A 26,010-nucleotide genomic window follows, 5' to 3' on the forward strand; every position below is an offset into this window, starting at 1 on the left:
GGTACCCTGTGCCCCGCGTCCCCGAGGCAGCCGACTGCGCCACCCCCACCTTCGCACGGCCGGGCGGGACCCGCGCCACCAACCCGGACCTCCGGTGGCCCTCGGCGACTTAACCCCCGCCGCGAATACTCCGGACTCGCCCGCGGAGTTTGCCCGCCGGGGAGGGAGGCCGAGCGGTGGAGAGCACTCTTGGACTTTTCCCCACCATCTCTTGGATGTCGTTCCCCGGGTCGTGAGAGAACTTTGCAGTGGGCTGGAGCGCCCTTTGCGGAGAGGCGGACGAAGAGAAGGAAAGAAAGGGGGTCGACAGAGAGGCTCGGAGGAAAGGTCCGGAGCGGTCGCGCCGGCCGTGCAGGACGAGTGCGCGCGGGCCGCGGCGCCCGGATGCGCCCAGGGCTCGAGGAGCAGCGAGAGGCTGCGGGACTGCCCTCCGCGGAGTAGCCCAGGAGGGTTAGGAGGGTTTGTGCAACTGCGGAGAATACCGAGAGCCGGCCGCACTGGGCGTGCCAAGCCGCCTCCCGGCGCGCCCTCCTCACTTTCTCCGCCTCATCGTCATCCCGCGCTCCTCGGCTCGGATTAAGGCTGCGGAGCGCCGGGCGCGGAGCCTCTGCTGCGGCCGGGACCTCGCATCCCGCTGCCTCCAGGGAGCCCGCGGGTGCCTAGTTGTGGGCGCTGCCCGGACCCGCGACGGTCAGCCCTGTACACCGTCACGTTTGTTTGTGTGGGGTTAGCCCGGAGCGCCGCGCCACCTGCACCTCGCCGGCGGCCGGCGCCGCGGGGAAAACCCGGAAAAGAGGCGGACCCGGAGAATAGCGAAGGAGAGCAGCCCGCCTGGATTTGTTTGCCCGGGACGGCTGCGGCGCACGCGGATCGCCGAGGGGAGCGCGGCGGGAGTCACCGCGCCCCCACCTCCCAGCACGGGCGGCCGAGGCCCGCGGATTGGAGCGTAGCCCTTGCGCCCTCTTCCCGAGTGCCGGCGGCGCCCCGCAGGTTTTTGGTGCAGCCGGGCCCGGGTTGCCCCGTGATGTGGCCCTGAGCGCGGGAGCCCGCACCAGCGGGATCAGGAGCGGCCCGGCGCCGAGTGGCCTGTACGCCCCGCCGAGCGCGCCTGCGTGCGTGGCCAGCGCGCTACCCGCTTTTGCCTGGCTTCCCGGCTTAATTTTCCTCGGCGAGATTAAAGTTGGAAATTGAGCGGAGAATTGAGTTGCCCGGGAACAGAGCCGCGGCCGCCGCCAGAGCGATGTTCCCGCAGAGCCGGCACCCGGTGAGGCGCGGTCGGGTGGCTGAATAGGGAGCAGGGTAGTGGGGGTGGGTGGGTGCTATTGCTTTGGGTGAGGAGGTGGGTGGCTGCTGCATTTTGGCGGAGACCCTGGCTTCCAGGGGTGCTAGGCTTGGGAGGTCCCGGGCCCTCCCCTCCTGTGGTGGGGAGTGGACTGAAACTCAATTTCCCCCCTTTGCTCTGGGCTCCCTCCTACTTGACGTCTAGACTGGGCGGGCGGGGCGCTCGGGGAGACTGGGGTTTCTCCTGCGGCCACATCCTCTCCCTTCCCCGAGGCGGGTAGGGCGCCCCCCCTTTGTTTTTCGTCTCGCCTATTTACATGTCAATGCGGCCCCCGTTCCGGCGCGCCTGGAGGTGGCCCCGGCGACACTGGAAACGAGGAGCGTAAGGGGGTTTTCTCCTCTGGTGCCCGGGGTCATTATCGCCCCGGTGAGGCAGAGGGCGGCGGTGTCGACGACAATCTGGCCAGGTCCTCCCCGTTCGCCGCCGGGGAGCCCCTGTCCCTTCAGCCAGGTGACCCGGGCGCGCTTACCGCGCGACCCGCCCTGGAGGCTGGAAGAGGCTCCAAGCCTCTTTAGAAGCTTCGGATCTGGGAGGGTCCCCCTTCCCTCTCCCCAAAGTGAAGTGCAAACTCGAGTTTGGGGCTCTGTTTTCCGCCACTTCTAACTTTATTTTTTATGTCCCACCCACTCTTTCGTTCTCTGACTTCTCTATCCAACCGCCCTCATATCCGTCCCTCGGTCCCCCTCGCTGGTCGTCCCTAGACGCCGCACCAGGCTGCAGGCCAGCCCTTCAAGTTCACTATCCCGGAGTCCCTGGACCGGATTAAAGAGGAATTTCAGTTCCTGCAGGCGCAGTATCACAGGTGCGTGTCCGGCCGCGCCCGTTGAGCGGTTGCCCCGGCAGCTCCGTGCCCCTGGTGGTGGCGGCGGCTGTACTTAGTACTTGCGTCCAGGCGGTGGCGTGTGGAGTCGCAGTTAAGACCTGTCATTCACGTTGCCCCCTTTCCCGGCTCTTCCCGGGCCGCCTCTTCTCTTGTCTCCACCTCCTCCCATTGTTTCCCTTTTGCCCGTTTGCTTGTGTTCCAGGGAGCCTTTTTTCGTGTATTTAGGAGTTGCATGAGAACTGTCAATATTTGCACTTCATTTATTTATTTTGCAACAGGCTGAGCTGAAACCTTGGTTCAGTCGATGCCCCAGTTCAGGAGTACAGGTTCAGGGAGGCAAGGCGGGTGTTGAAATCACTGTTGGCCATACTAGAATTGAGTTCTTTGAGGCAAAGTCCATTATGGAGGGTAAATGCTTTCAGTTGTGCCCATCATTAGCGGTGGTGAGGGGGGGTGGGGTGGATGTGTGTAAGGGGAAGCCCACCTGCTTTGGCTTCATTCTGGATTGGTTTGGGTAGGACAGGGCTTGGAGTCACATTTATAGCCGTCTCAGCTTTAGCGTCTTCATGTAATGAGAGCTGCTTCAGAAAATTTATAAATGTAAACTATTTGTAAAGCACCCTGTCCATAGTGGACTTTCTAGAAATGTTAGTTTCTTCCCCTGTTTCTATTAAGTCTTAGCTGATTAGAGCGAAGAAATAACTGTGTAATGACAGTTTTTATTTTTTGTCACACTTGAAAAACACAGATGCTTGGGTGTGAATTTTCTTATTTTGCAGAGGCTTTGTGATTATTGGCCTTTTGTCTACTTGAAGATAATAATCTCTAGAGCTTGAAGCATACCTGCCTACACTATGTTTACCAAGCAGGGAAGACTTCAACGAAGTACCTCATTGCAGAAGCTATGTAACATGTTTTGGCAGGGAATTAAAAAACAAAGGTTTTAAAAGGGACCAACAATTGTAGAAGTAACTTTACAGGTACAGTTTTCAAACCTAGAGACTATTTGAGTTGGCAGAGATGGCCTATGCCTGAGACTGAAGGTTGTGCAAAGGCCAGGTTTTGGTGAAGTCCACGGAAGCAAACTCTGATGCAGGGAAGCAAGTACGAGTGAACAGATGACCATGAGGAGAAATCAGTCTTCTGAGTAGATCAGAGGTCTTGACAGATTTTTTTCGTTCTTGGCATGAGACCAGGTCTGCACCAAGAAGAAAAAGAATAGTTGCAGAGTGGATACCTTGTACTGTTCTCCTTATTCCTTTTTTCCCTATTAAATGCAAGGACAAAGCTTTTGGGTGTTTACCTAGATAGTTTATGGTTTTTCCAAATTGGTCTGTGTTTTTACTTGAAGTGCAAATATGTGAGGCAGATGTTAAAACAAGTGACATAATGTTTACATTAAGTTGCCTGTTTTGTTTTTGTAGCCTTAAATTGGAATGTGAGAAACTGGCAAGTGAAAAGACAGAAATGCAGAGGCACTATGTGATGGTAGGTATCAAAGATGAGGCTTTTTTCCTTTTCACATAATATTAACAAATATGGGTTCTCGGCTTTACGAAATGTGAGTTAATGAAATGCTTGGTTCTTTTTTCTTTTTTACAGTATTATGAAATGTCATATGGATTAAACATAGAAATGCATAAACAGGTAAGCTTTAGCAAAATCTCAAATTGAAATGCAAAGTAAGTCATGATTTTATTATACTGGCTTTGTCCTCAAGAGTGGGGGGGATTTGTATGCCATTTTTCAGCCTTGGTTTCCCTTCCTGCAAATTGGTGGCAGTATTCTGCAGCAGGAGCTGCTTCTTGACATTATAGAATGTTTAAGTTACTAGGTGAGAGGTACTTTGGAAGTGTAAACTAGCCTGTTTATAGGCAGGTAGGAATTGAGGCTCTGACTTGACTTTTCTGCCTGGATACATTTATTTTCCTCTTGAAAGATCTGTGTATCCTGTAGAGTTCTGAAGTTCATAATAGCTAATGTTTTTATGCTGATTTGGAAAGAAGTGTGAATCTCTGTGGGAAAGAAGGGTATTCGGGAGTGTCCTTATTCAGGTTAAACAAGGTATATGACTAACTATGGAGTTCTCCCTATGCTTTGGGGCTGCATAAAGCAACACTCAGGATCAGTGGCTTATTAGCAAACATTTTTTTGAAAAATGTCTCAGTTGATGCAGGTTTGGAGGTGAAAAAAGCATCCTTTTATGACCACAGCATATGTTGGGCGTTGCTTCAGTCCTAGTGGTTTTAAAAGCATGAAAAGATTAGTGACTGGAAAGCTCGAGCTATGACTATGAGTTTGCAAGTTCCCATAAAATTCACACTTATGGCTACTATAATGGTGTATAAAAAGAGTATTGAGCTGGAACAAGGCACTAAGGATCTCATAAGAGAAGAAAAGCTAAATGATTGCTCAGCCCAAAGGACCCTCGATTGAGTAGTCATTGTCTGCCAAAGAAAGCATTAATGGCAGGGTGTAAGTATTTCGGAGATATGCTGACATTCACTTTTTCATCAAGACTCTGGTACAATAAGTCTTTTAGAAATCGATTGCCTCTTAAAAAATTATCATCAGATGAAGTTGCACAGTTGGACACATTTCAAAGTGCAACAATACAATTCTTACTTGATGTATATGTGCTATTTCATCTCAAACCCTTGTTTCATTAAATTAAAGAGCATGGCTGACCGGCGGGGGCACGGTGGAGAAATTGATTAGTTCAGCCTTCAGATCTTCCTTATATTCAAAGACTTTCATTAAGCAAGTGTGTTTCAGAGTTGAATTCTGCTTTTGTAACTCTGCGCTCTTTGATTTTTAATTCATCATAGATTTCATAATGTTAATTTATCGTCAAGTACCTTAGATCTGTTCTCAGTTATGTGTTTGGAAGGAGATAGTTAAGTTCAGGGCCTTTCATTAACAATGTAATTGGGCCTTTAAAAGTGCTGATTTTATTCTGATTTGCAAAGTTGGTAGCCTAGTTTATGTTGGGTTTGTGCCTTTGTTTATGTGTGCTTAAATGGCTAGTGCCTGATTGAGGCAATTGTAACTTGTTGATAGTAATTAAGCTAGAAGATATATGGTGATTTAAATTAATTACACAAATAGATTTGGTCAAGCAGTTCTAACCTGCCACTTTTTTTTTTTTTTTTTAAGTTACCGTAAAGGCACATTTTTTTTCCCCAACAAATATTCTGGAAGGGTAAGGGGAGATTGAGCTTTCTCTTAAACTCATGAACTCAGAGGATTTAATAACCTCACCGACTCCATACAAGGGAATGCCACCTCTGTGTGATGTGTGCTGGTGCTGGATTTATGGGGGGAGCTACAGGAGGTGTGAAATTCTTCTGGGTTCCTGTAGGTTGCTTGGTGGAGTGACCTGTTCTTTATCGCGTAGGAAGAAGGAAGAAGGGGCGAGGAGGGTCGGGAACCCCATGGTGTGAAAATAGTTTTCTAATGAGTTTCTGTATTCCGTCGGGCATTTGTGGGTATATATCGTCTGTCCGTGAGCCAGTGTGCATTAATAATATGCTTAGTAATTTGAAAGATGTGAAAAGCTGAGAGACGCTGTGTTCTTCATAGTAGGATATTAAGCCCCCTGAAACTTAGTTTATATTGTAAATGCTGACAGACCCTTAACTAGAGTGGTATGCAGAACAGTGCTGTAATTCAGTTTAAAGTGGCCTTACATTTGAAAAACATGCTTCTGAATGTCACACATTAATAATAAGTTCTGAGGAGGCATTTGGTGCAGCTAGTAATCATAATTCTTATTAAAACTGGTGACGTCTGGCCCCCAGGGTGTAGCCAGGCTCAAATTGATGCTTTTTGCCGCCTGATCACCAGCATGGCCTAAGTGCTCATTATATTGTAGAGAGGGCCTTTGGAGCTCTCATTAGATTTGACAGGAATTCTCTCTAGGGGGAAACTGGGCATTAGCGAGACTCCTGACAGGCTGAAATTAGTCCTGCTTTATGGCTTATAACCAAATGCTAGCAAGGCATCATCAGGGGACAGAAAAAATTGTCATTTCTGACAACATCTTTGTTACTGAAAAAAAATGCAGTGATGGGGAAACTTTGCGCGGAGAGAGCTTTAATGTTGTTAAGATTTGTCTCCAGTGTGATGACCGCTCTCCTCCCCACCTTTCAGCGGCTTTGTTGGAGGAGTGAGTTTGAGAGGTTTCAGTGTCAAATCTCACCACCGATTTTTCCGTGTGGAAGTTTTAAAGTGGAAGTGCATCCAGATCAAGCATGGTATAATCGTGGTTTCCTTACTTGGTTTGGTGCCCGCAGTCTGTGTTTATGTTGTGTCAACACTTCCTGATAAGCCTTCCCCTCACTTTCTCTGCTGCTATTTGTGGCTGGTTACCGAAAAGTCAATGAAATCAGGATGGTCATGGATATTTAAATCTTTAATCGTAGCATGAAGACAAAAATATTTTTCCTTTGAGCCTTTTATAGATTCCTGCCTGTCCTCTTTTCAGGTAGGTCGTGTAAACTCTAGATATCTCTATACAGAGAGGTGGAGACTCTTCATGAAAGATGGAGCCATTCTGATACCACCAGTGTTAGGGTACATGAAAAAGTAGCAGGTTAACGCGAGTCTAATTGTGTTTGAGGGCTGTGCCTAGTGTGTTTGGCAGTGTGATGTTTAAAGTTTTTTTCCTGTCATGTGGAGTGGTATTACCTCCTTTGATATTTTGGGGAATAAGATGCACTGTAAGTACTTGTATAAGCCTGATTTATCCCACTTGTATACCTTTTCAGCACACTGATGAAGCCGTGCCGTAAGTTGTCATTGGTGGCGTGAATTTGTACAGCACTTAGTTTTCAAAAGCGATTTGCCTCATCCTGTGAAGTAGATTGGGTGGTAGGTGTTAGATTGGGTAGGTGTTTTGCTCTGCCTGCAACTTTGGGTGCGTGCTCAGAGTCTGGGACTTGTCAGGGCCAAGCATCTATTTAAGCTTGAGTTTGGCTCACTCGGTTCCCAATTCAGCGCTTCTTCCCTGTCTCCCTCCTCCCCCACTGCCACTGGAGCATGAGGCCAGTGGTGGAATCACCCTTGGGCCTGTGCTTAGCGACCCAAGTCTACCCCACTGCGTGCCTGTTCTCAGTGTTTGTCTGTTTTGATCAACTTCATCATTTGTGAGACACCTTGGGGTGAGCCTCATGTTCTAAAAATTAGGAAAATCGGCAGTACTGACTGGTCTGTGGGGACCACAGCTGTGGGTAGGTAGGAAGTTGTAACCAACTGAGCAGTACTGTCCGCAGGTTAAAATGAGTCGAAGAACCAAAGAAAATTTGAAACGTGTTATCGGGGCTCTGGTTGAGCCCCAGTGACGCAGTGAGTTTGATCATTTACTTTGCCTCTCTGTGCCTGTGTTCTTCTGAAGGCAGGCAGGGAGTGCTTAGGGCTCTCCAGGGTGGTGGAAGAATTTAAAAATAAATGAAAGGACTAGCTCTGAAAGGAAAGTATTCTGCAATCCTGATGGTGGGGTGGGGAAGGAGAGGAGAAAGAGAAAAAGAAAAACCAGACGAGAGCTGAACATTTCCAAACTCTGTGTGATAGTTGAGCAAGCACAGTGTCTCAGACCGTATAAATTTTGGAGTGAAACTGCTCTCACAGCTTTGATGTGTGCTTTAAAGTTTCTCTTTAGAAAGAAATGGTTCTTTAGTAGTGTTTTTAAAGTGTTAAGGTGGAACGGTTAGGGATTCACCTGTGGGTTAATTCCTTAGATGGGACTCTTACTATTTGTACGTTTTACCTTTCTTTCTGTTTTTTAAACCATTGGGTTTTCAGTCTGCAGTTTCTCATTTTGAGATTTTTTTTTTTTTAAGTCAGTATCTCAGAATGGAACTGACCAGCTGGAGTATAGGAACTTAGAGTTAAGCCCCACCTTGTAATACAAAGAAGGTAGCTGTCTTCAAGGTTGGAGTGGTCCCCCACTTGATTTCATTAGCCAGGCCTGTCCTTTACAAGTAGGAGTTAAGAGATAAAGCTCCCTGTGTTTAGAACCTAGATTCCGAGGTGCAAGATTAGCCTTTGTTTTTTATTGGCAAGCGGGGCGGATTCTTCACTCCTTAAGCAGCACCCTCCTGACCCCTTCCACAGCTGGGCTAGTTGCAGATTTCTGTCCAGGGCCTGGCCTAGGGTGAGGTGAGTGAGGCCTTTGCCTCTGGCACAGAGTTGAAAGGAGGTGTCAAAAAGTTTAGCACTCAAGGTGAACAGTATTTTTAAAGTTCAAAATTAAAACCAAAAAACCCATGAGAAACAAAATGTCAGCATTTTATGTAAGGACAGGATGTGATAGGGTCGGGTGAGGCCAGGGAGGCACGTGTTGGGTCAGAGAACCTCCGTCACCTCCCCTTTGTTCTGCCATCTCCAGAGGGCTGGGCTGAGGCCCGAATGTCCCGCTGATCTCTGGGATCTACCTTGGTGTAAGATAGAGTGGGTTAAGGTCACTTATTTAGGGATTTCAGTTGGTGACTGGGTGAGTCATTAACAAGGTGCCTGGCCCTGGTTTCCGCCCGCTCTGTAAAAAGAGTTAGACTAGGCAGGCCCTAAAGTAGGGCTCCTCTCACCAGAGGGGACTCATTCCTCCAGAGGCATGAGTCCCCGCCAGGCTTCGGAACCCAGCACCTTGTGTGTGTCAGTTAAGGAGAGTCTGCCCAGGGGGCTTCAGATGTTCCTCCAAACAGTGTTTATTAAGAAACACAGAAAGGAAAATCTGTTCCTTTAGCAAATATTTAAATAAATCATGTTGTATGGTAGTTACCCTAAAGATATATTCAGTTACTGGCTCCTGGAACCATTTTGAGTTTCGCTAGATCTAAGTCTTCAGCTTTTCTATTATTAAACTTCTGTGGTCTCTAGAAGTGGATTAAACTAAGAAACTGACTGGACTCTCATTGAGGTTTGATTGCCTCAGTCATGTCCCGTGCCCCCCCGCTACCCTTCCTATCCATGGTGCTTACTGTTGCTTCAGGTTTTTAAAAATTGAAATTCTCAGGACTAGTACTTTTAATGAGGAATATTTGGTGTAATGGTTTTTAATTAAACTTTAGAGAGCTGTTTTGGGAAGTTGGCTTACTGGACAAGATTAGGCATTTATAGCTTCAGCATAGTGTTTGCTGATGGGATCGGTGAGTTCTGTAGTGAGAAGTGTGCCGTAGGATTGTTCCATGAACGTGGCTTTGATGTTTGAAGTAGAGTCTGTGTTTGTGGGGGGGTGTGGGTGTAGGCGTGGGCCTTCAGGTGTGGGAGAGATTTTCTAATTTTTTTCTGAGGCATGGTTTGATCAGAAAAATGAAAAAAGATTACCAAAATTTTAACATAAGTTAAGAGATTCATGTTACCATTCACTTGGTTAAAGAAAAAATGGTCTCTAAAATTGTTTGAAAAACCACCATGATTACAGAACTGCTCAGTTTATAGAGCACCCAGTCACCATAACACTTTTTGTGAAACTCCAAGAAACGTTGACAGAAAGTTTTAACCTGTGATTTCACACAAGTCTGTATTTCATTATTTTGCATTTCAATTTTTAGTAACTACTAAGTTTTTAATTCTGTTTGTCTGCTTTGAAGCAACATACAGTCATAACCATGAGAACATCGTTTACCCCCCTTCCCCAGCATGTTTTCATACTAAGTATAACAAACACATTTTTTTAGTTTTTCTAGTAGTATTATTTGCTACTTAGTCATCTTTGACCACAAAATATGTTCGCGAGAAAAGGGTAGTGTGAAGCTTATTTTGGGTATAAGGAAAAAATAAGCTAGAAGAATTCTGTGCGTTGAATCGATTTTTTCATCTGCTGAATAGAGAAAAACTACTATTAAGTGTGGTAGGTGTACATTGCTGTGCACGCCGGAAGGGTAGTGCACCTATTTCCAATAGATACTCATTAGATAATCATTATTCACTTGATAAAGCAGAATCAGTTGTCTTTGAGAATGTAGGTACATTTGAACTTGTGTGTCCAACTCATGCAGTTTGTTAAACCGCTGAAATACATGTGGTACTAGACCGGGTTCTTTGTTTTGGTTTGTTTTGTTTTGTTTTGGCTGCACCGCACAGCTTACAGAATCTTAGTTCCCCAGCCAGGGATTGAACCCATGCCCTCAGCAGTGAAAGTGTGGAGCCCTAACCACTGGACAGCCAGGGAATTCACTGGACTGGGTTTGATATTAGTGTCATTGCTGATCTAACTAGCTTATTAATCTGCGGTATTTTGTGCAGCCTGTCAGTAAAAAGTTTAAAAACATATCCCCAGACTTGTTTACTTATAATTTATAAGTTCTATAAATATGTTACTGTACTGGTATGTTGTATACATGTATAATACATGGAAATTTTAAATGAAGGGATTAAAATCAAAGTTCTTATATTCTCAGTGCTCCCTATTGGCTTGTCCAGAGTGGCCCCTGGGACACTCCCACTCCACGGTCAAGACCAGTAGCCCACATTTTAAACAGCCTTGGAACGCTCGCCCTGGAAGGGAACACCTTTAAGGTGGTGAATGCAGAATTCCTTTAGGGGCATGGGTCTTTTGGCCTCCTAGGTATGCCTGTTTATTTCTGATTTTGACTTCCCACTCCGGTAATTGCCTCTTTGCCCATCACTCACAGCCTTGTGTATCTGCCTCTGGTTATTGTCTCTGCCAGTCTTATTGTCTCTGCCAGTCTTGGTTACCTCTGTCCTCTTCCCCCCAGGCCCTTTAATCCAGCCAGATGGGTCCCTCCTTCATACCTAAAATATGTTTTGTGTTTTTCTGTTTTCCTAAAAGTCCAGGCTATTTTGTCAAACTTCACATGGCCTCCTTCAGTATCCTTCAAGGTCTAGTTCAAATACCAACGCTGCCTGTTTACTTCAAGGTCTTCCATGGCTGCTCCAACAGGAGGCTGTCACATCGCTTATTGTTGCTCTGACTTTTGTAGTATTGTTTTTTCATGTGCCTTTTTCTGTTATTCCAGCTGTGTTGCAGTCTGCTTGAGGCTTGAATTTGAGACTTGCATCTTCCCTTCCCAGTGAGTTCGAATAGGCATTTAAGTAGCATTTAATGTGCCCCTTAGGTAGAGCGGTAGTTGTCACTGTTTTGGATCCTGAACCCGTACGAAAATCAGGTGAAAGCTGCTTGGCAAAAAAAAAAGTACACCTTTTAATACACAAGATAGCTTTGCCCAACAATTTTGGCTGTTTGTGGACATCTTAAGATCTTTCAGCAAGTCCTTGGAATCCAGATTAAAAACTTGGATCTGCAGTACCAGTGTGGCTCCTTATGCTAAAATTAAGAATGAAATGTTTGGTTTCACTAGATGTTTTATCGGATTACAGTTCTAATCTCATCCAGGCACTTTTGCTCAGTTGTTTTTCTTTTGGAAAAGTGATTTATAGTCAAATATCCGCTGAGGCTTCTTAATGGGGAGTTTAATTATGGTAATATATATTTGGGTTTGTAGTAAAAAAAAAAAAAAAGAGAGAGAGAGAGAAAACAAAAGTAGCATGTTTCTGAGGCCTGGGTTTCCTTGTGAATTGAATGTGTGCACGCATCACCGCCCTGGGAACCACTGCTCAGCTCCTAAGGGTGACCACAGCCACTAATAGAGCTGTGGATAAGTTGCATTACACGCTTCTCCAAGGCATTAGACTTGACTTAGTCACCAGGTTTCTTAATAATAATGATTATACCCACTGATTATTTACTTAAAAGTCTTTACAGAGTCCCTCCCCCCGCCCCAAACACTTTTGTTATGAAGAATTTCAACTATACAGAAAAGGAGAGAGAGTACAGTGAACACCCTGTATTATACCCACCTATTTGATACCAGGAGTCTATAAGGTAACGTTTTTTGTAACATCTGCCTGTCACGTATCTTGCATATAGCTTTTGCCCTCCCCTCACCCGAAAGATAAATAGATAATTCAAGCCTTTCTTTAGCAGCCAGCTCCATTTGAGACTGATGCACATGAAAGTGGGAGTTTCTCAGGTACACTTGAAGAATTCCATCTGAACAGGTGTTTATAGCATATTATAACATTTTCCTTGTTAACTTGCCTTTTCGTTCTTGGCGTGGTTGTATTAGATGATGCACCATTATGTGGTGTCAGGGTGGTTGCTTTTCAGCTGTCACCTGAATGCAGAGGTTTGTACTTAAACAGAAAAGCCAGATTCCCCTTCCCAAGCCCTTGTACCTTTTGGCCTTTGATGACGCCCCTTTAAGATGTGATCAGCATATTCACTGGGGAAACAGCTTTAGTGTTTATAGGTGGGAAACCAGGAAGTGATTGTGCAAAAGGACTCTGATTTTGAACTCTGTGTGGATGGAAGCTGTCCTGGTGGAGAATTTAGGTTGGCCTCAGAGGCCGTGGGTGGAATAGGGGTGTGAAGTACCAGAAAACAAAACCTCTTTGAGGACCCCAGCATGTGGAGGAGGCTCTCCAAGGCTAGGGCCTCCAGGAGCGCAGCCTTTGTCTGTCCTTGGCGCCCTCTTGATGCCTTGAGTAAACAGTCGGGCAGAGCCTCTTACAAGTAAGGTGACCGGCCAGTGTATTGACACGCACAGACACAATAGAAAACTGCATTAGGAGGCGAGCCATTGGGATTTGCAGTAAATATATTACAGAACACAAGTGACTTGCCGATACTGCTTGTTTAGCAGTTTGCAAGGGCAATGGCAGTATGGATTTTTGAATTAGAAGGGAAGGGCTGTTCTTTCTCTGTGCAGGAACATCTAGTTGATGGCTGGGGAGAAAATTGATTTAGAGAACAAAATGCAGCCGCCTTTATTTGTGCCACTTGAAAGGCTTCTATGGATTAGCGAGTGAAAATAAAAAGGTCGCTCTCAGTTTAGGAAAGGGGGTCTTAACATTGATCTGCATCTTGGTCTGGTATGGAGAGAATAATGGATGGGCCACCGGGATGGAGGAAGGGTGTCCAGTGCCCACGCAGCCTACAGCTACAGGTGCCCGCTCGGTTCTCAGACAGTTGTCTATTTCAGCAGTTTGGCTTTCAAAAGTCAGCTTCCTGGGTTTATTGTAGAGTAAGCTTATTTGGGACATTAGAGTAAGTAGTCATAGCTCCATCCATTGAGCTCCTTGTGCCCTAGGAACTGTACTGTAGGAGCTCTCTGTAAATCCCTCCAGTCTCCCTTGGATACTAATTATTCCTCCTTACAAAGAAAGAACAGGCTAGAACGGGGGTCCATTAGCCGTCCGAGGTCTGTTAGGATCCGGGCCGCACAGCAGCAGGTGAGTGGCGGGGGAGCAAGCGAAGCAAAGCTTCATCTGCCACTCCCCGTCGCTCGCACTATCACCTGAATCATCCCGCCCGCCCCCCAGTCTGTGAAAAATTGTCTTCCACAGTAGCAGTCCCTGGTGCCAAAAAGGTTGGGGACCGCTGGGCTAGAAGGTTAGGGGATGACAGTAGCACCTATTGGATAGGGTAGTTATCAGGATTGAGTGAGTTTCTGTGTGCAGGAGTCTGGCACTTGGGCACTCTCAGGACAGCTGTTCTCAAAATCTGTTACCTAAATCTATTATTGTCCCTTTAAAACTGTACCCTGCCCTTGGAATTCTAGGCCATGATTCCATCTTGTTTTTCCAAGCCCAGTTTCCTTCCTTCCTGCATCTGAACTGTTCACTTTTCATTATTTCTCCTCAATTACAAAGTTTTTTAATTCTCAGATCAGAAGCATTTATCTCTAAGCTCCAAAGGAGACTTCTTTTTAGGTTCCTATTGGCAATCTCTGTTGTCTAAAGAATCCAGAGGAATTAAGATGCCTTATTTAAGCCAAACAGCAAAATGTACCCTTGGAAGGCAACAGCCTTAAGTTAATACGACTACCAGTGAGAATAGCCTTGTGTTGAGTTTTTTCATTTAAGGGGATGGATGAACAACAAAGAGGATTTGGTTCATTTTATTGAAGTGAGTTTTGGCAAAATAAAGGCTGGGAGGTGCGTTTCTGATTTTTTTATTTTTAATGAAATGTGGAAAATCCAAGTTTGAATTTGAAGAGAGTTTTGTCATCTTGAAAAAAAAGGTGTGTGTGTGTGTATGTGTGTGTGAATTACACGACGGAGTTGTTGCTTTGTTGGAGAAAAAAAATTGTGCGCCTTGATGATGTATACATATGTATAGTTTTATTTTGGCTATGAAAACTTGTGAAGTGCGTGCAGAAGTTTGAGTAGATAATTGTGTTGCAGTATTCTCCAGGTACTACGTGGGCTTGAGATTTCTGTGGACTGTCAATTCACAGCTGCTGCTTATGTGCTAATATTTGAGGAAGCAGGGAAAACACAGGAGGGAGAAAAGCCAGGGCCATTGGGATTAGACAGACTGGGAGTTTAGGCTGTTGACTCTTATTGCCAAGCATGATGCAGTAGCAACTTTTTGTAAGTATTTGGGATAAAAGAGGACACAGTCGACAATACCTGCCAATACCTGCTCTCACACTTGCTTGAAAGCTCGGCTGCCTGCTGACATCGGTGTGCTGAGAAGCTCCACGTTGCGTCTGTTTGTGTTTAGCTTGAGTCCTGAAGTCCTCTGAGTGTCTGTACGGGAAGCACGAGGTTCTTGACAACCCCTTTGGCCTGCCAGTTGGCCTGGGTTCCAGAGCCTTTTCCTTTTGTAACCCGGCTGGCTCTCTTACAGTGCCTGGGCCCTGAGCTCCCGCGGAGCAAATCTCTTTGCACAGCTACTGAGGAGATTGGAATTGGACCACTGAAATGTGTCCAACTTCTGTACTTTTTAGCTGACCAAAGGCCAAAATCATACCACTAACTCAAGAGCGGAACTGCTGACTTTGAAATCTTATAAGAAATCTGTATTTCATAATTGACTGCCCTGGATGCTGTGATACTCGTGAATTAAATGAAATAATAAGGGGGTGTCACATTTCAACTGTGGATTTCTCTAAGGGTGCAGAGATTTTTGAACTGGTTGCTAAATCTGTATTCATTCTTATTTCTTACAATATCAGATGTAGCTTTACCCACCTAAAAGAGCCCCAGGCAAATCAGTGTTGGTGTACTACTGTCATCTTGTGCAGCCATTGTTTTGCTCATGATTTTATCATAAGGGCATATAACCCCAAAATGCTGTGGTTTTTATTTTATTATTATTTTTTCTGATTAGCATGCAGAATTATTCTTGTCAGTTTCCCTCAAAGTACTGAAATTGATCAAGGTTTATATGGAATGAGCACCAATTGTTCCTTCTCAAATTAAAATAGTATAAAAGGGGGCTTTTGAGTAGAGTTTGCACAGTGAGAATATTGGTATTGACACCACTTATACTTTGGAGTATAGTTTGAAGACCAGATTCTACTGTGTGTTGCATACTGGTTGATATGGCTGTAAAGAGGAGATGAATGTGGCTACTTTTCCAAGTCTATTACTCAGGAGGACTGTAAATTTGATTGGCTGTTACAATTCTAGCAGAATCATTCGATTTGAGAGCAATAGAAAGATAAGATATCCAATTACCCAAATGATTTGCAGGGTTAGCCAACGTTGTCATGGAGACACGAGTTGGAACAAATTAAATTTTAAGCAATAAAATAATCTTAAAGCCCGTCTGGGAACAAGAAAATTTGGCAGTGGCACTTACCTGAATTGAATCTTAGCTTGACACGATGTTGTTTGACATTGATATACTGTGGGGGCCTCAACTTATATATGGTACAGCCATTACCTTCAAAAAAGGAGCTTGGCCTCACCGGTAAAGGGGAGTATTAGTGTAAAGTTAGGATATTAACATTTATTCCACGGCTTAAATGATAATTGGGCTCTGGGTTCCCAGGAATATTTTGTATTTAAGGATTGAAATGCCTTAATAAGGATTAAGCAGCATTAATTGGACACTTGGAAAAAAAGACTTATTTTGCAGCAGTGCAGTTTTTGGAACTGCTGTTCCCCTTTGTGTGTGTGTTAGCAGACGTAATAGAAATCGTGTGGATGTCTTTTGGTGGGGGGGTGGAGGTGTAAGCATGCATATATTTGCATGTACAAATAAGGAGATTTCTGGCACATGCCCCAGCTCTGCAGATGATTCTCCGTATTCGTTAAAATTTCTGCTTTGCAGTACTGCTTGCAGACTGGAAAATTACTTTCCAAACTTGAGCTGATGACCTAAAACCTGAGTAAGTGTCAGTCTGGGGCTTAGAAGGTTATTTCCCCTTATTAATGTATTGTTTAACTGGTTCCTGGCTTGTGCTGCGGATTTGAAAACAGCCGAGTAGCCCAGAAGGAGGGAGGCTTTTTATCCACATGTCTATTAGACAGATGGAGATGGAAATTGGTCTGAGGTCAAGCCATTTGCAGCGTTCTCACAGCCTTCGATTTTCCTCTCATCCTCACCGCAGATCATCTCAAATGATTCAGTAATGACCAAAAGTGCAACACTGACCTTTATTCCTGGTGGATTACTGTGTTTCACAGTCCAAATGGCAGGAAGTCTATTCTGTTCTTCCAGAAGGAGGTCGACATTATTGAGCCAGCCCAGCCCTGTGGGAACCACACGAGTGCAGACCAGTGTAACACAATACGTGGGTTAAATTTGGTTTCTTGTGCTCTGGGAAACAAGAATTGACATGTCCTGAACCCACATAATTAATGGGAGAATATCTAGGATGCTTTCTAAAAACACACACAAGCACAGAAATTGATTTGTCCACTTGTAAAATAACTGGTGAGTGATAGGAGTGATAACTTCTGGTGGCCCCTGGTTTAGAAATTGTTCTCACTTCCGTGACCCAACGTTCTTTTTTTTAAAATTTATTTATTTATAAATTCTTTTATTTTTGGCTGCGTTGGGTCTTCGTTGCTGCACGCGGGCTTTCTCTAGTTGCGGCGAGCAGGGGTTACTCTTCGTTGCAGTGCGCAGGCTTCTCATTGCGGTGGCTTCTCTTGTTGCGGAGCACGGGCTCTAGGCACGCGGGCTTCAGTAGTTGTGGCTCGCGGACTTTAGAGCACAGTCTCAGTAGTTGTGGCGCAGTTACTCTGTGGCATGTGGGATCTTCCTGGACCAGGGCTTGAACCTGTATCCCCTGCATTGGCAGGAAGACTTTTAACCACTGTGCCACCAGGAAAGCCTGACCCAGTGTTCTTTTATCCCTTCTTGTTTAATGCTTCCCCGGTAAATCTTAGACAACATGTTATAACACTGTATCATTTAAAAATTACAAGTTGAGGGACTTCCCTTGTGGTACAGTGGTTACAATCCGCCTGCCAATGCAGAGGACATGGGTTCAGTCCCTGGTCCAGGAAGATCCCACATGCCACGGAGCAACTAAGCCTATGAGCCACAACTGCTGAGCCCACGTGCCGCAACTACTGAAGCCCATGCACCTAGAGCCCGTGCTCCACAACAAGAGAAGCCACCGCAATGAGAAGCCCGTACACCACAACAAAGAGTAGCCCCCGCTCACCGCAACTAGAGAAAAACCTGTGCGTGGCAACGAAGACTCAATGCAGCCAAAAATAAATAAATAAAATACAAAAATTTTTAAAAAAATTACAAGTTGATATGATTGGTCGTAAGGGGTTTTTTCTTTATATACTTTTAATTATATATACTCCTGGTCAATCCAAGTAACCCTGAGTAAATTATCCTCATAGAGCACACTTTGTTTTCCTGAACTTAGCTTGATTGTTATCTTGGAGAAATGATGATTATTTTTCTCTTGCTTAGATTTCTCTGTGGATTGTATTGTGTTGTGATGATCAGTTTATTTTGTTTTTTTAAGAGTTAATTTGTGGGGACTTCCCTGGTGATCCAGGGGTTAAGACTCCATGCTTCCAATGCAGGGGTGCAGGTTGGATCCCTGGTCAGGGAACTAAGGTCCAGCATGCCATACGGGGCGGCCAAAGGAAAAAAAAAAAAAAGAATTAATTTGTATTTAAAATATTTCTCCTTGCCTCCACCTGCATAGCTGGCTGAGTTAATATTCTGTGACTTTTGAATGCATTCATGAAGTCTGTTGTCTAGTATCCTTGTACTTACCATCTCGTAAATACTTAAAACTTTTCCAAAAGGGTATGCTTTGAAAATTTTCTCCAGCCTCCCAGATTTCATTTCAGTTATGATCCTAAGGTGGTTTTTAAAGAAGATGTTGGGGGTAGGAGTTTATTAATTAATTAATTTATTTTTGCTGTGTTGGGTCTTCGTTTCTGTGCGTGGGCTTTCTCTAGTTGTGGCAAGCGGGGACCACTCTTCATCGCGGTGCGCGGGCCTCTCACCCTCGCGGCCTCTCTTGTTGCGGAGCACAGGCTCCAGACGCGCAGGCTCAGTAGTTGTGGTTCACGGGCCTAGCTGCTCTGCGGCATGTGGGATCCTCCCAGACCAGGGCTCAAACCCGTGTCCCCTGCGTTAGCAGGCAGATTCTCAACCACTGCACCACCAGGGAAGCCCCCTAAGGTGTTTTTGAGAAAATATTTTTTTTTTCCACTGTTGACTTCGCTGCGCACAAGTTCTGTCTCTGCCTCAGTGGCTGCCAGCCTTTGATGCCCCTCTGGCGCTTGCTGGGTTCAGCAGAGCACTGTTCTTGAGGCAGAGGCCGATTCCCAGTTTGCAGTAGAGCCCCCTCCCTTCAAATTCATCTTCTGGCCACGCTGGGGGGTAAATTGCATTCTGGAGCTTCGTAGGTTTCTTGGCACATGGTGTTGATTGAAAAGAGAATCCCAGGTTTCCACTTGGAATGCCAGGAATCTTGCCTTCCTTCCCAAAGGACCACCTCTCCAGCAGCTCAGCCTGTGAGGAAGAAGGCCCAGGGATGGGGCTTCCCAACTGAGACTGAGTTTGGGACTCAGATGGCCTTAGCAACGCATGCACACACACACGTCTTATCTAACTTGGGGCCATTCTGCTGCCAGGCCACACGGCTTTGATGGCATAGGCCTCTTGATGGAGTAGCTGCTTTCCCTACGAAGTTGCTCTGGAAGAAGAGTGGCAGCCGTCCATCATGTACGTGGGTCATTCAGCTGTAGCATGTTTTTAAAATTAGGGAACCACGGTCCCATGGTCACCTAAGGCAGGAAATTCCTTTCCCACTCTCTAGATTGGCTAAAGATTCCAACCTGTTAGGGAAACGTTCACACCAAACTGCTTATTCAGTGATTTCCAAACAAGATGTGGGGAAGGGGATGATGAGAAGCGCTAAAGCTAATGATAAATTGTGCTTTATAGTTGTGGGCACTGGGTGTTTGCTTTGTCATGATGGAAGTCAGGGACATAGTGACACAGACCCTTGGAAGTCAGTACCAACCAAAGACGGGTTACACAGGCCTAAAAGATTGCCATGATGAAAAGGAAAGGGTTTAAGTGTTATTGCGAGGAAAATAACATTCCAGGTTCTGAATAAAGACCATTCTCATAAACCTGGTTTTCCGAGGCGACTTGGTTTTTGCATATTCCCGTGCAGTCTTTGTCTTTACATAGGCATATTTTATTTTCGTAATTGTAATTTTAGCCTTCATGCCATGATGATGTAGCTGGCTCTTCCTCCCACTGATCTTCCTGCTACTGTATGATATTATCTAATTTCTCATGAGCTCCCTAATGACTAAGACCTGTGAAGAAGGTGAAAGGTGTAGGCTTGCTCTCTTTCCATTCCCAGAACAATAGGTGGTGACTTCACGGTAGCGTTCCGTGATTCACCCCGTGGCGTTTGTCTTGAAACCCTTCTTGTGGTGCACAAGAGTGCATTTTCCTTTGACACCACCGAACGCTGTCTTTTTCCATCATGGGACAAGTCATTACAATTTCCTGTGAACAGCACTTTCTGAACTCCATAACAAGGGTTTCTGAATGATGGAAATGTGCTGTTCAGGCACTGAAACAGCTGCGATGCTTTTGTCAAGGATGCATCTTTACCAGAATGACAAAGTGAAGCCCAAATGCACTGCTTGGCAACAGTTGGGTCAAAACATTTAAGTCATTAATTAGAAGGAACTGAAGGGGGAAGGATTTACACAAATACACAGCGTTGCAGACTCAACTTCATCATGGAAAATGCAACTGAATTCTTAAAAAAAAAAGAAAAAGAAAAAGAGGGCAGCCCTCAAGTGGAGCCTGCCAAGCTTGTCATTTGCAAATAAATCAGAAGACCGTCATTGCAGGAAGGAGGACCAGTGAATAGAGTTGCTTTGTCATTCTTTGATGGGCCCCACACTCAAGCCTGCTATTAAAAATGAATGCATTCAAGAGGCTCTGCATTAAGAACATAAACAATTAAGGGCACTTGAGTTGCTCTGCTGAGAGCTGCTGCGAAGATCCCAGAGCTTTCTCTGGAGATGCGAGCCCTTGCAATCTGCCTCTTGAGGAGCCGGAGTACGGGAGCAATTAGTGTTGCTATCTCGCCTCGGCAGCCTTCAGCAGGTTATTCTTTCCCTTTATTTTAACCCCTTCTTGTTTGGAGAGAAGCTGTGAGTGTGAAAGGTGAGCAGTGAAAGGAGAGAGTCTGTGCCCCTTGGGAAAGGGCTGGGGTTTAGAATGCTTGCTTGCAGGAGCTGCCAAATGAGGGGGGAGACGGAACATAAAAGTTAGGATCTGCCCATAATTGGCGACTTGTGTTCTGATTAATTGAGCCACTGATGGGGTTCTGTCATCTGGTACTCTTTGTTTTGCTTTAATCATCAGGTTGAAGAAGGGGCAAGATTACATTGCCACAGGTGGACTCATTTGAATGAATATTGTTTGAGGTTTCCCACAGTAGTCAGATGGGTTCCTCCAGCCCCAGTTTGTGTTCTTGCCTTGGTTTTGTTTTGTAAAAATGTGTGGAGGTACATGTAAAAGTATGAGATTAGAACACTCCCTAACACCATACACAAAAATAAGCTCAAAATGGATTAAAGACCTAAATGTAAGCCCAGAAACTATCAAACTCTTAGAGGAAAACATAGGCAGAACACTCTAGGACATAAATCACAGCAAGATCCTTTTTGACCCACCTCCGAGGGAAATGGAAATAAAAACAAAAATAAACAAATGGGACCTAATGAAACTTAAAAGCTTTTGCACAGCAAAGGAAACCATAAACAAGACCAAAAGACAACCCTCAGAATGGGAAAAAATATTTGCAAATGAAGCAACTGACAAAGGATTAATTTCCAAAATTTACAAGCAGCTCATGCAGCTCATGCAGCTCAATAACAAAAAAACAAACAACCCAATCCAAAAATGGGCAGAAGACCTAAACAGACATTTCTCCAAAGAAGATATACAGATTGCCAACAAACACATGAAAGAATGCTCAACATCCTTAATCATTAGAGAAATGCAAATCAAAACTACAATGAGATATCATCTCACACCAGTCAGAATGGCCATCATCAAAAAATCTAGAAACAGTAAATGCTGGAGAGGGTGTGGAGAAAAGGGAACACTCTTGCACTGCTGGTGGGAATGTGAATTGGTACAGCCACTATGGAGAACAGTATGGAGGTTCCTTAAAAAACTATAAATAGAACTACCATATGACCCAGCAATCTCACTACTGGGCATATCCCCTGAGAAAACTATAATTCCAAAAGAGTCATGTACCAAAATGTTCTTTGCAGCTCTATTGACAATAGCCAGGAGATGGAAGCAACCTAAGTGTCCATCATCGGATGAATGGATAAAGAAGATGTGGCACATATATACAATGGAATGTTACTCAGCCATAAAAAGAAACGAAATTGAGTTATTTGTAGTGAGGTGGATAGAGTCTGTCATACAGAGTGAAGTAAGTCAGAAAGAGAAAGACAAATACCATATGCTAACACATATATATGGAATCTAAGAAAAAAATGTCATGAAGAACCTAGGGGTAAGATGGGAATAAAGATACAGACCTACTAGAGAATGGACTTGAGGATATGGTGAGGGGGAAGGGTAAGCTGGGACAAAGTGAGAGAGTGGCATGGACATATATACACTACCAAACGTAAAATAGATAGCTAGTGGGAAGCAGCCGCATAGCACAGGGAGATCAGCTCGGTGCTTTGTGACCATCTAGAGGGGTGGGATAGGGAGGGTGGGAGGGAGGGAGACGCAAGAGGGAAGATATATGGGAACATATGTATATGTATAACTGATTCATCACTTTGTTATAAAGCAGAAACTAACACCATTGTAAAGCAATTATACTCCAATAAAGATGTTAAAAAAAAAAAAAGGGCTTCCCTGGTGGCGCAGTGGTTGAGAGTCTGCCTGCCGATGCAGGGGACACGGGTTCGTGCCTCGGTCCGGAAGATCCCACATGGGTGGAGCGGCTAGGCCCATGAACCATGGCCGCTGAGCCTGCGCGTCCGGAGCCTGTGCTCCGCAACGGGAGAGGCCACAACAGTGAGAGGCCTGCGTACTGCAAAAAAAAAAAAAAAAAGTGTGGAGAAAGGCGGTCATCTCTCACTGTGGCAAGGCTTTGGAGAAAGGCAGGCCTGACTTCCCCTCCTGTTTCTGACCTAGGTGAGTTATTTTAACCTTCCGGTCCAGTCTCCAAGGGCACCTACGCTGACTGACGCTTAGACCCTGGATGTAATTGGAGCTGGTGTGTACTAAGCAGTAGATGCTGCCGCTGTCATGGTTATTCATTGGCACTGTTCTCAAAGTGTGGTCCCTAGTCCAACAAGCTGCAGAGCACCTGGGGCCTTGTTAGAAATACAGATGCTGGGGCCCCAGACCTCCTGGCTGAGAAACTCTAGGCGTGGGCCCAGCTGTCTGTTTTACCAAGCCTTTCAGGTGATCCTGATGCATTCTTACGTTTGAAAACCGCCGATAACCTCGTAACCATTATGTCATCAGCTTAGAGACCCCAAGTCCTTTTCATTTGGATTTCCCCCAAATTGTGGTTAGTCATTTATCGACGTCATTATATTTTAAACAGAGCTACTCTGATGCATTAGAACTTCAGATAAAATTCGCTTTTCATGAGTGTGCTGGTGAAGCATGGTGCTAGGATGGGAGATGGTCTGCTGACTCACCAGTGTTCTGAAGGAGGTCTCTAGGCCAAGAAGCCTTTCCCCCTCCTGTAAAGGGGCGGGGGGAGTGTTGGAAGTTTATTTGCAGAGTCTTGCGTATATCGTTTTGGGTATGCAGTTTTAGTCAAACACCTTGAATTTCCTTTAGGCACATCAGATGTCATCTTCAGGAAATAGAGATGTACTTGAGGATGTGTTTTTGTGGATTTTGCTTTATTGGTGGGCCAGGTTGTCTGATGTTAGGCCTGAGGCACTAACTCTCTTTGCCTGCGAAGGGGAGGACAAAAGTGCAGTTCGGCTGCTACTTGTTTATTTAAGGTTTGCAATTTATAACTGTGGCTCCTTGTGAAATGCCTACTTTGCCTTGCACTGTACTTCTGCCAAAGACAGCAGGAGTACAGTGACCCTGTCAGTGACAGACTGGGGCCACTTGTTGTAGTACCGTTGTTGGCTGAGCGATGACATGGCCTTGGCCTTGTACTGCTGTGGTCCTGTTAGGGCTGTATTGCTTTGCAAACAAGGCTGAGTACATCAGCTTTGTTTCTGGTCTAGGGTATGTTCCAATTTCCCACTTCTGCTTCCTGGAGAAAGGACTAGGCAGCAACGTGGCTTTTAATCTTTATGATCCTGGGCAAATCATTTCCTTTAGGCATTGACTTCTCCGTATGTGACATGAAGATTGTTAGAGGGCCGGGCACCCAAAGGGTTTCAGGGTTTGCCAGCATCCTTGTGACTCAGTGCCAGGGTCAATCACAGGAGTGGTGGGCCTGATCACCCTTTGCTCCCTTCCCTGTTTAATAATACATCCAAACGATAAATCAAGGGCGGCATCTACAAGGTCACTGGAGGGGGGAAAATGGCACTGATAACCCGGCTATAGCAGGATAATCACTGGTTTTATTTGGGGTATCAAATTACAGCGCTTGGCCACATGCATATGTTGTAAAACAAACAAAAAACAGTCACACTAACAGCACAGCTTTGTTCTTCCCCTCCTGCTTCATCTAGTAAATGTGTTGGCCATTTAAGCATCATTATCATAAACATGACTTTAAAATGGTTACTTGCCTTGGCTTTGGGTTGATGTCGTGTATTTAACCCTTTCTCCTAGTACTAGACAACTGATTTATCAGGAGGGCAAATGTTAAGTTTTTAAAAAGCTGCAGATGGTTGTGACGTGTTGAACGACTGTTATATTTTTACCTGACTTTTCCTCTTTTGCTTTGAAACTCGTGCTGCAGTGAGCAGCTTCATGCATGGAATGCTTTTCATTTGAACTATTTCCTTATGATAAATTTTTAGCTGTGGGAAGCCTTACCAAAAGGTTTGAATAATTTCATGCACTTGAAACACATTGCCCGGTTGCTTTCCAAGACAACTGTACCGATTTACTCTGTCATCAGTAATGTGTGATTGCTCCAGTTTCCCAGAAGACTCATCATCGTTGGATTTCATTAATTTATTTTTAATAAACTAACTTAACTGGCGCAGAATGACCCACTTTACTTACAGCAACATTTGCATTTTATTTGGTTGCTGGTGAGGTTGAACATTTTTCTGTATTGAAGGCTGTCATTTCACAGACTCTGAACCTTCTCGTCAGAAGGGATTTAGAGATTATCTATTTCCTTTTGTGCGCTTTGTTTTCATGTTCTTGCCTGTTTATCTGTTGCCAGGCACTTCTTACCAGCTCTCCACTGTGTTTTTCTCTTGGCCTCCTGCTTGGTTTGAGGAAACAGAAAGATCAGTTTGCCAGCCCTCAGCATAAGCGGCATTTTTTATGATCCATCAATTTGCAATTTAATGGTGGTGGAGTTTCCCCTCCGTAAGCTGACTTTGGGCCAGGTGCCATTGTGTTGCTTTGAGACCCATGGGCAGTTACTCTTAAGCAGTCCTCGCCCTGCTTCCAGCCTACAACAACCTTCATTATATATTACTCTGTGTGTAGTGGAGAAGTGGGCAGCCGTTGGGGAGCAGCCTGGCTCTTCAGTCTGGAAATTAGATGAGGTGGGAGGAGTATGAAAAGGTGGAAAGCCGAGCTTTTAGGAATCATGAAGTCTAAAAACTGAAGTTCAGGTGCTCAGAAGAACACGTCTTCAGTTTAAGAGCTCTGCAACATGTTCCAGGGTTTGGTTCATTGCCGGCCTTTGAGATATTTGGCCTATTTAACTCAGTTAAAATATACACGTACCTGAATCTTGTACCTACTAAGACGCAATTTCTTACTATAAACGGAGCTTTATTCTGACACTGGTTAGGAACGGTTTTTGTGGTTACATCTTGGTCATTGAGTTTAGGGTGTATGGGGATTCCGTTTTGGTTCAGCGAGGCAATCCTTTGAAAGTCCCCCATGTGGAATGTGTACCCTCTGGTCAGTTTTGGTGGGGAGGGTTCAGCGAGGAGCTGTATCAAAGTGTTCAGCCAGAGTCTTCTGCTTCCCTGTTATGTTGAGAAGACTTGATGCTGGAAGCTGTTAGGAAACTGTCCAGAAGCTTCACGTAAGATGTGATTTTAAACATAAAGTCTTAGTTTGCCAAATGATGGTAAATGCTTTGGAGGATCTTGAAGGGCCTAGAGTTTGTTTGTTGGTGTTATGGGAGACAGGCAGCTTCTACATGGATTTGAGGTAGGCCTTGAAGGATTGGGATAAGAGCAAAGCACTTCGTAATAGTGCAGCTGTAGTTTACATATTAGCTTACTTGATTCTGCTGAAACACTGAAGTAGGTTGGTGATAAGAGACCTGAGGCTCAGTGGTTGAAGTGACTTATCTCAGGACACCTAATACTAGTGTGCTGAGATGCAAACCCAAGTGTTTGGATTATGAGGGCCAACCGTGTTACCATAAGCAAGTCAGTGAGAAGGGAGTTGGCCTGGACAGGGAGA

General features: G+C 45.1%; 1 protein-coding gene across 5 annotated transcripts in view; it reads left to right on the top strand.

Annotated features, from left to right (window-relative positions):
- The first annotated feature begins 804 nt into the window (after nucleotides 1-804).
- The window catches only part of LOC113620006 (TLE family member 1, transcriptional corepressor), an 89,309-nt gene continuing 64,103 nt past the window's right edge, over nucleotides 805-26,010 (top strand). For 4 of the 5 annotated variants that reach the window (XM_027105622.1, XM_027105624.1, XM_027105626.1 and 1 more), the window contains exons 1-4: nucleotides 1,150-1,264; nucleotides 2,044-2,144; nucleotides 3,590-3,653; nucleotides 3,768-3,812. In XM_027105622.1, the coding sequence (XP_026961423.1) occupies nucleotides 1,241-1,264; nucleotides 2,044-2,144; nucleotides 3,590-3,653; nucleotides 3,768-3,812 (234 nt within the window). In that variant the 5' untranslated portion in view covers nucleotides 1,150-1,240. Of the gene's footprint in view, nucleotides 1,265-2,043; nucleotides 2,145-3,589; nucleotides 3,654-3,767; nucleotides 3,813-26,010 lie in introns of all 5 variants that reach the window. The other variant, XM_027105627.1, reaches the window with a different exon arrangement.

The sequence above is a fragment of the Aethalodelphis obliquidens genome, unplaced genomic scaffold, assembly GCF_003676395.1.
Source record: "Aethalodelphis obliquidens isolate GAN/ISIS:26980383/991018 unplaced genomic scaffold, ASM367639v1 scaffold7, whole genome shotgun sequence".
In the NCBI taxonomy this organism is placed as follows: domain Eukaryota; kingdom Metazoa; phylum Chordata; class Mammalia; order Artiodactyla; family Delphinidae; genus Aethalodelphis; species Aethalodelphis obliquidens.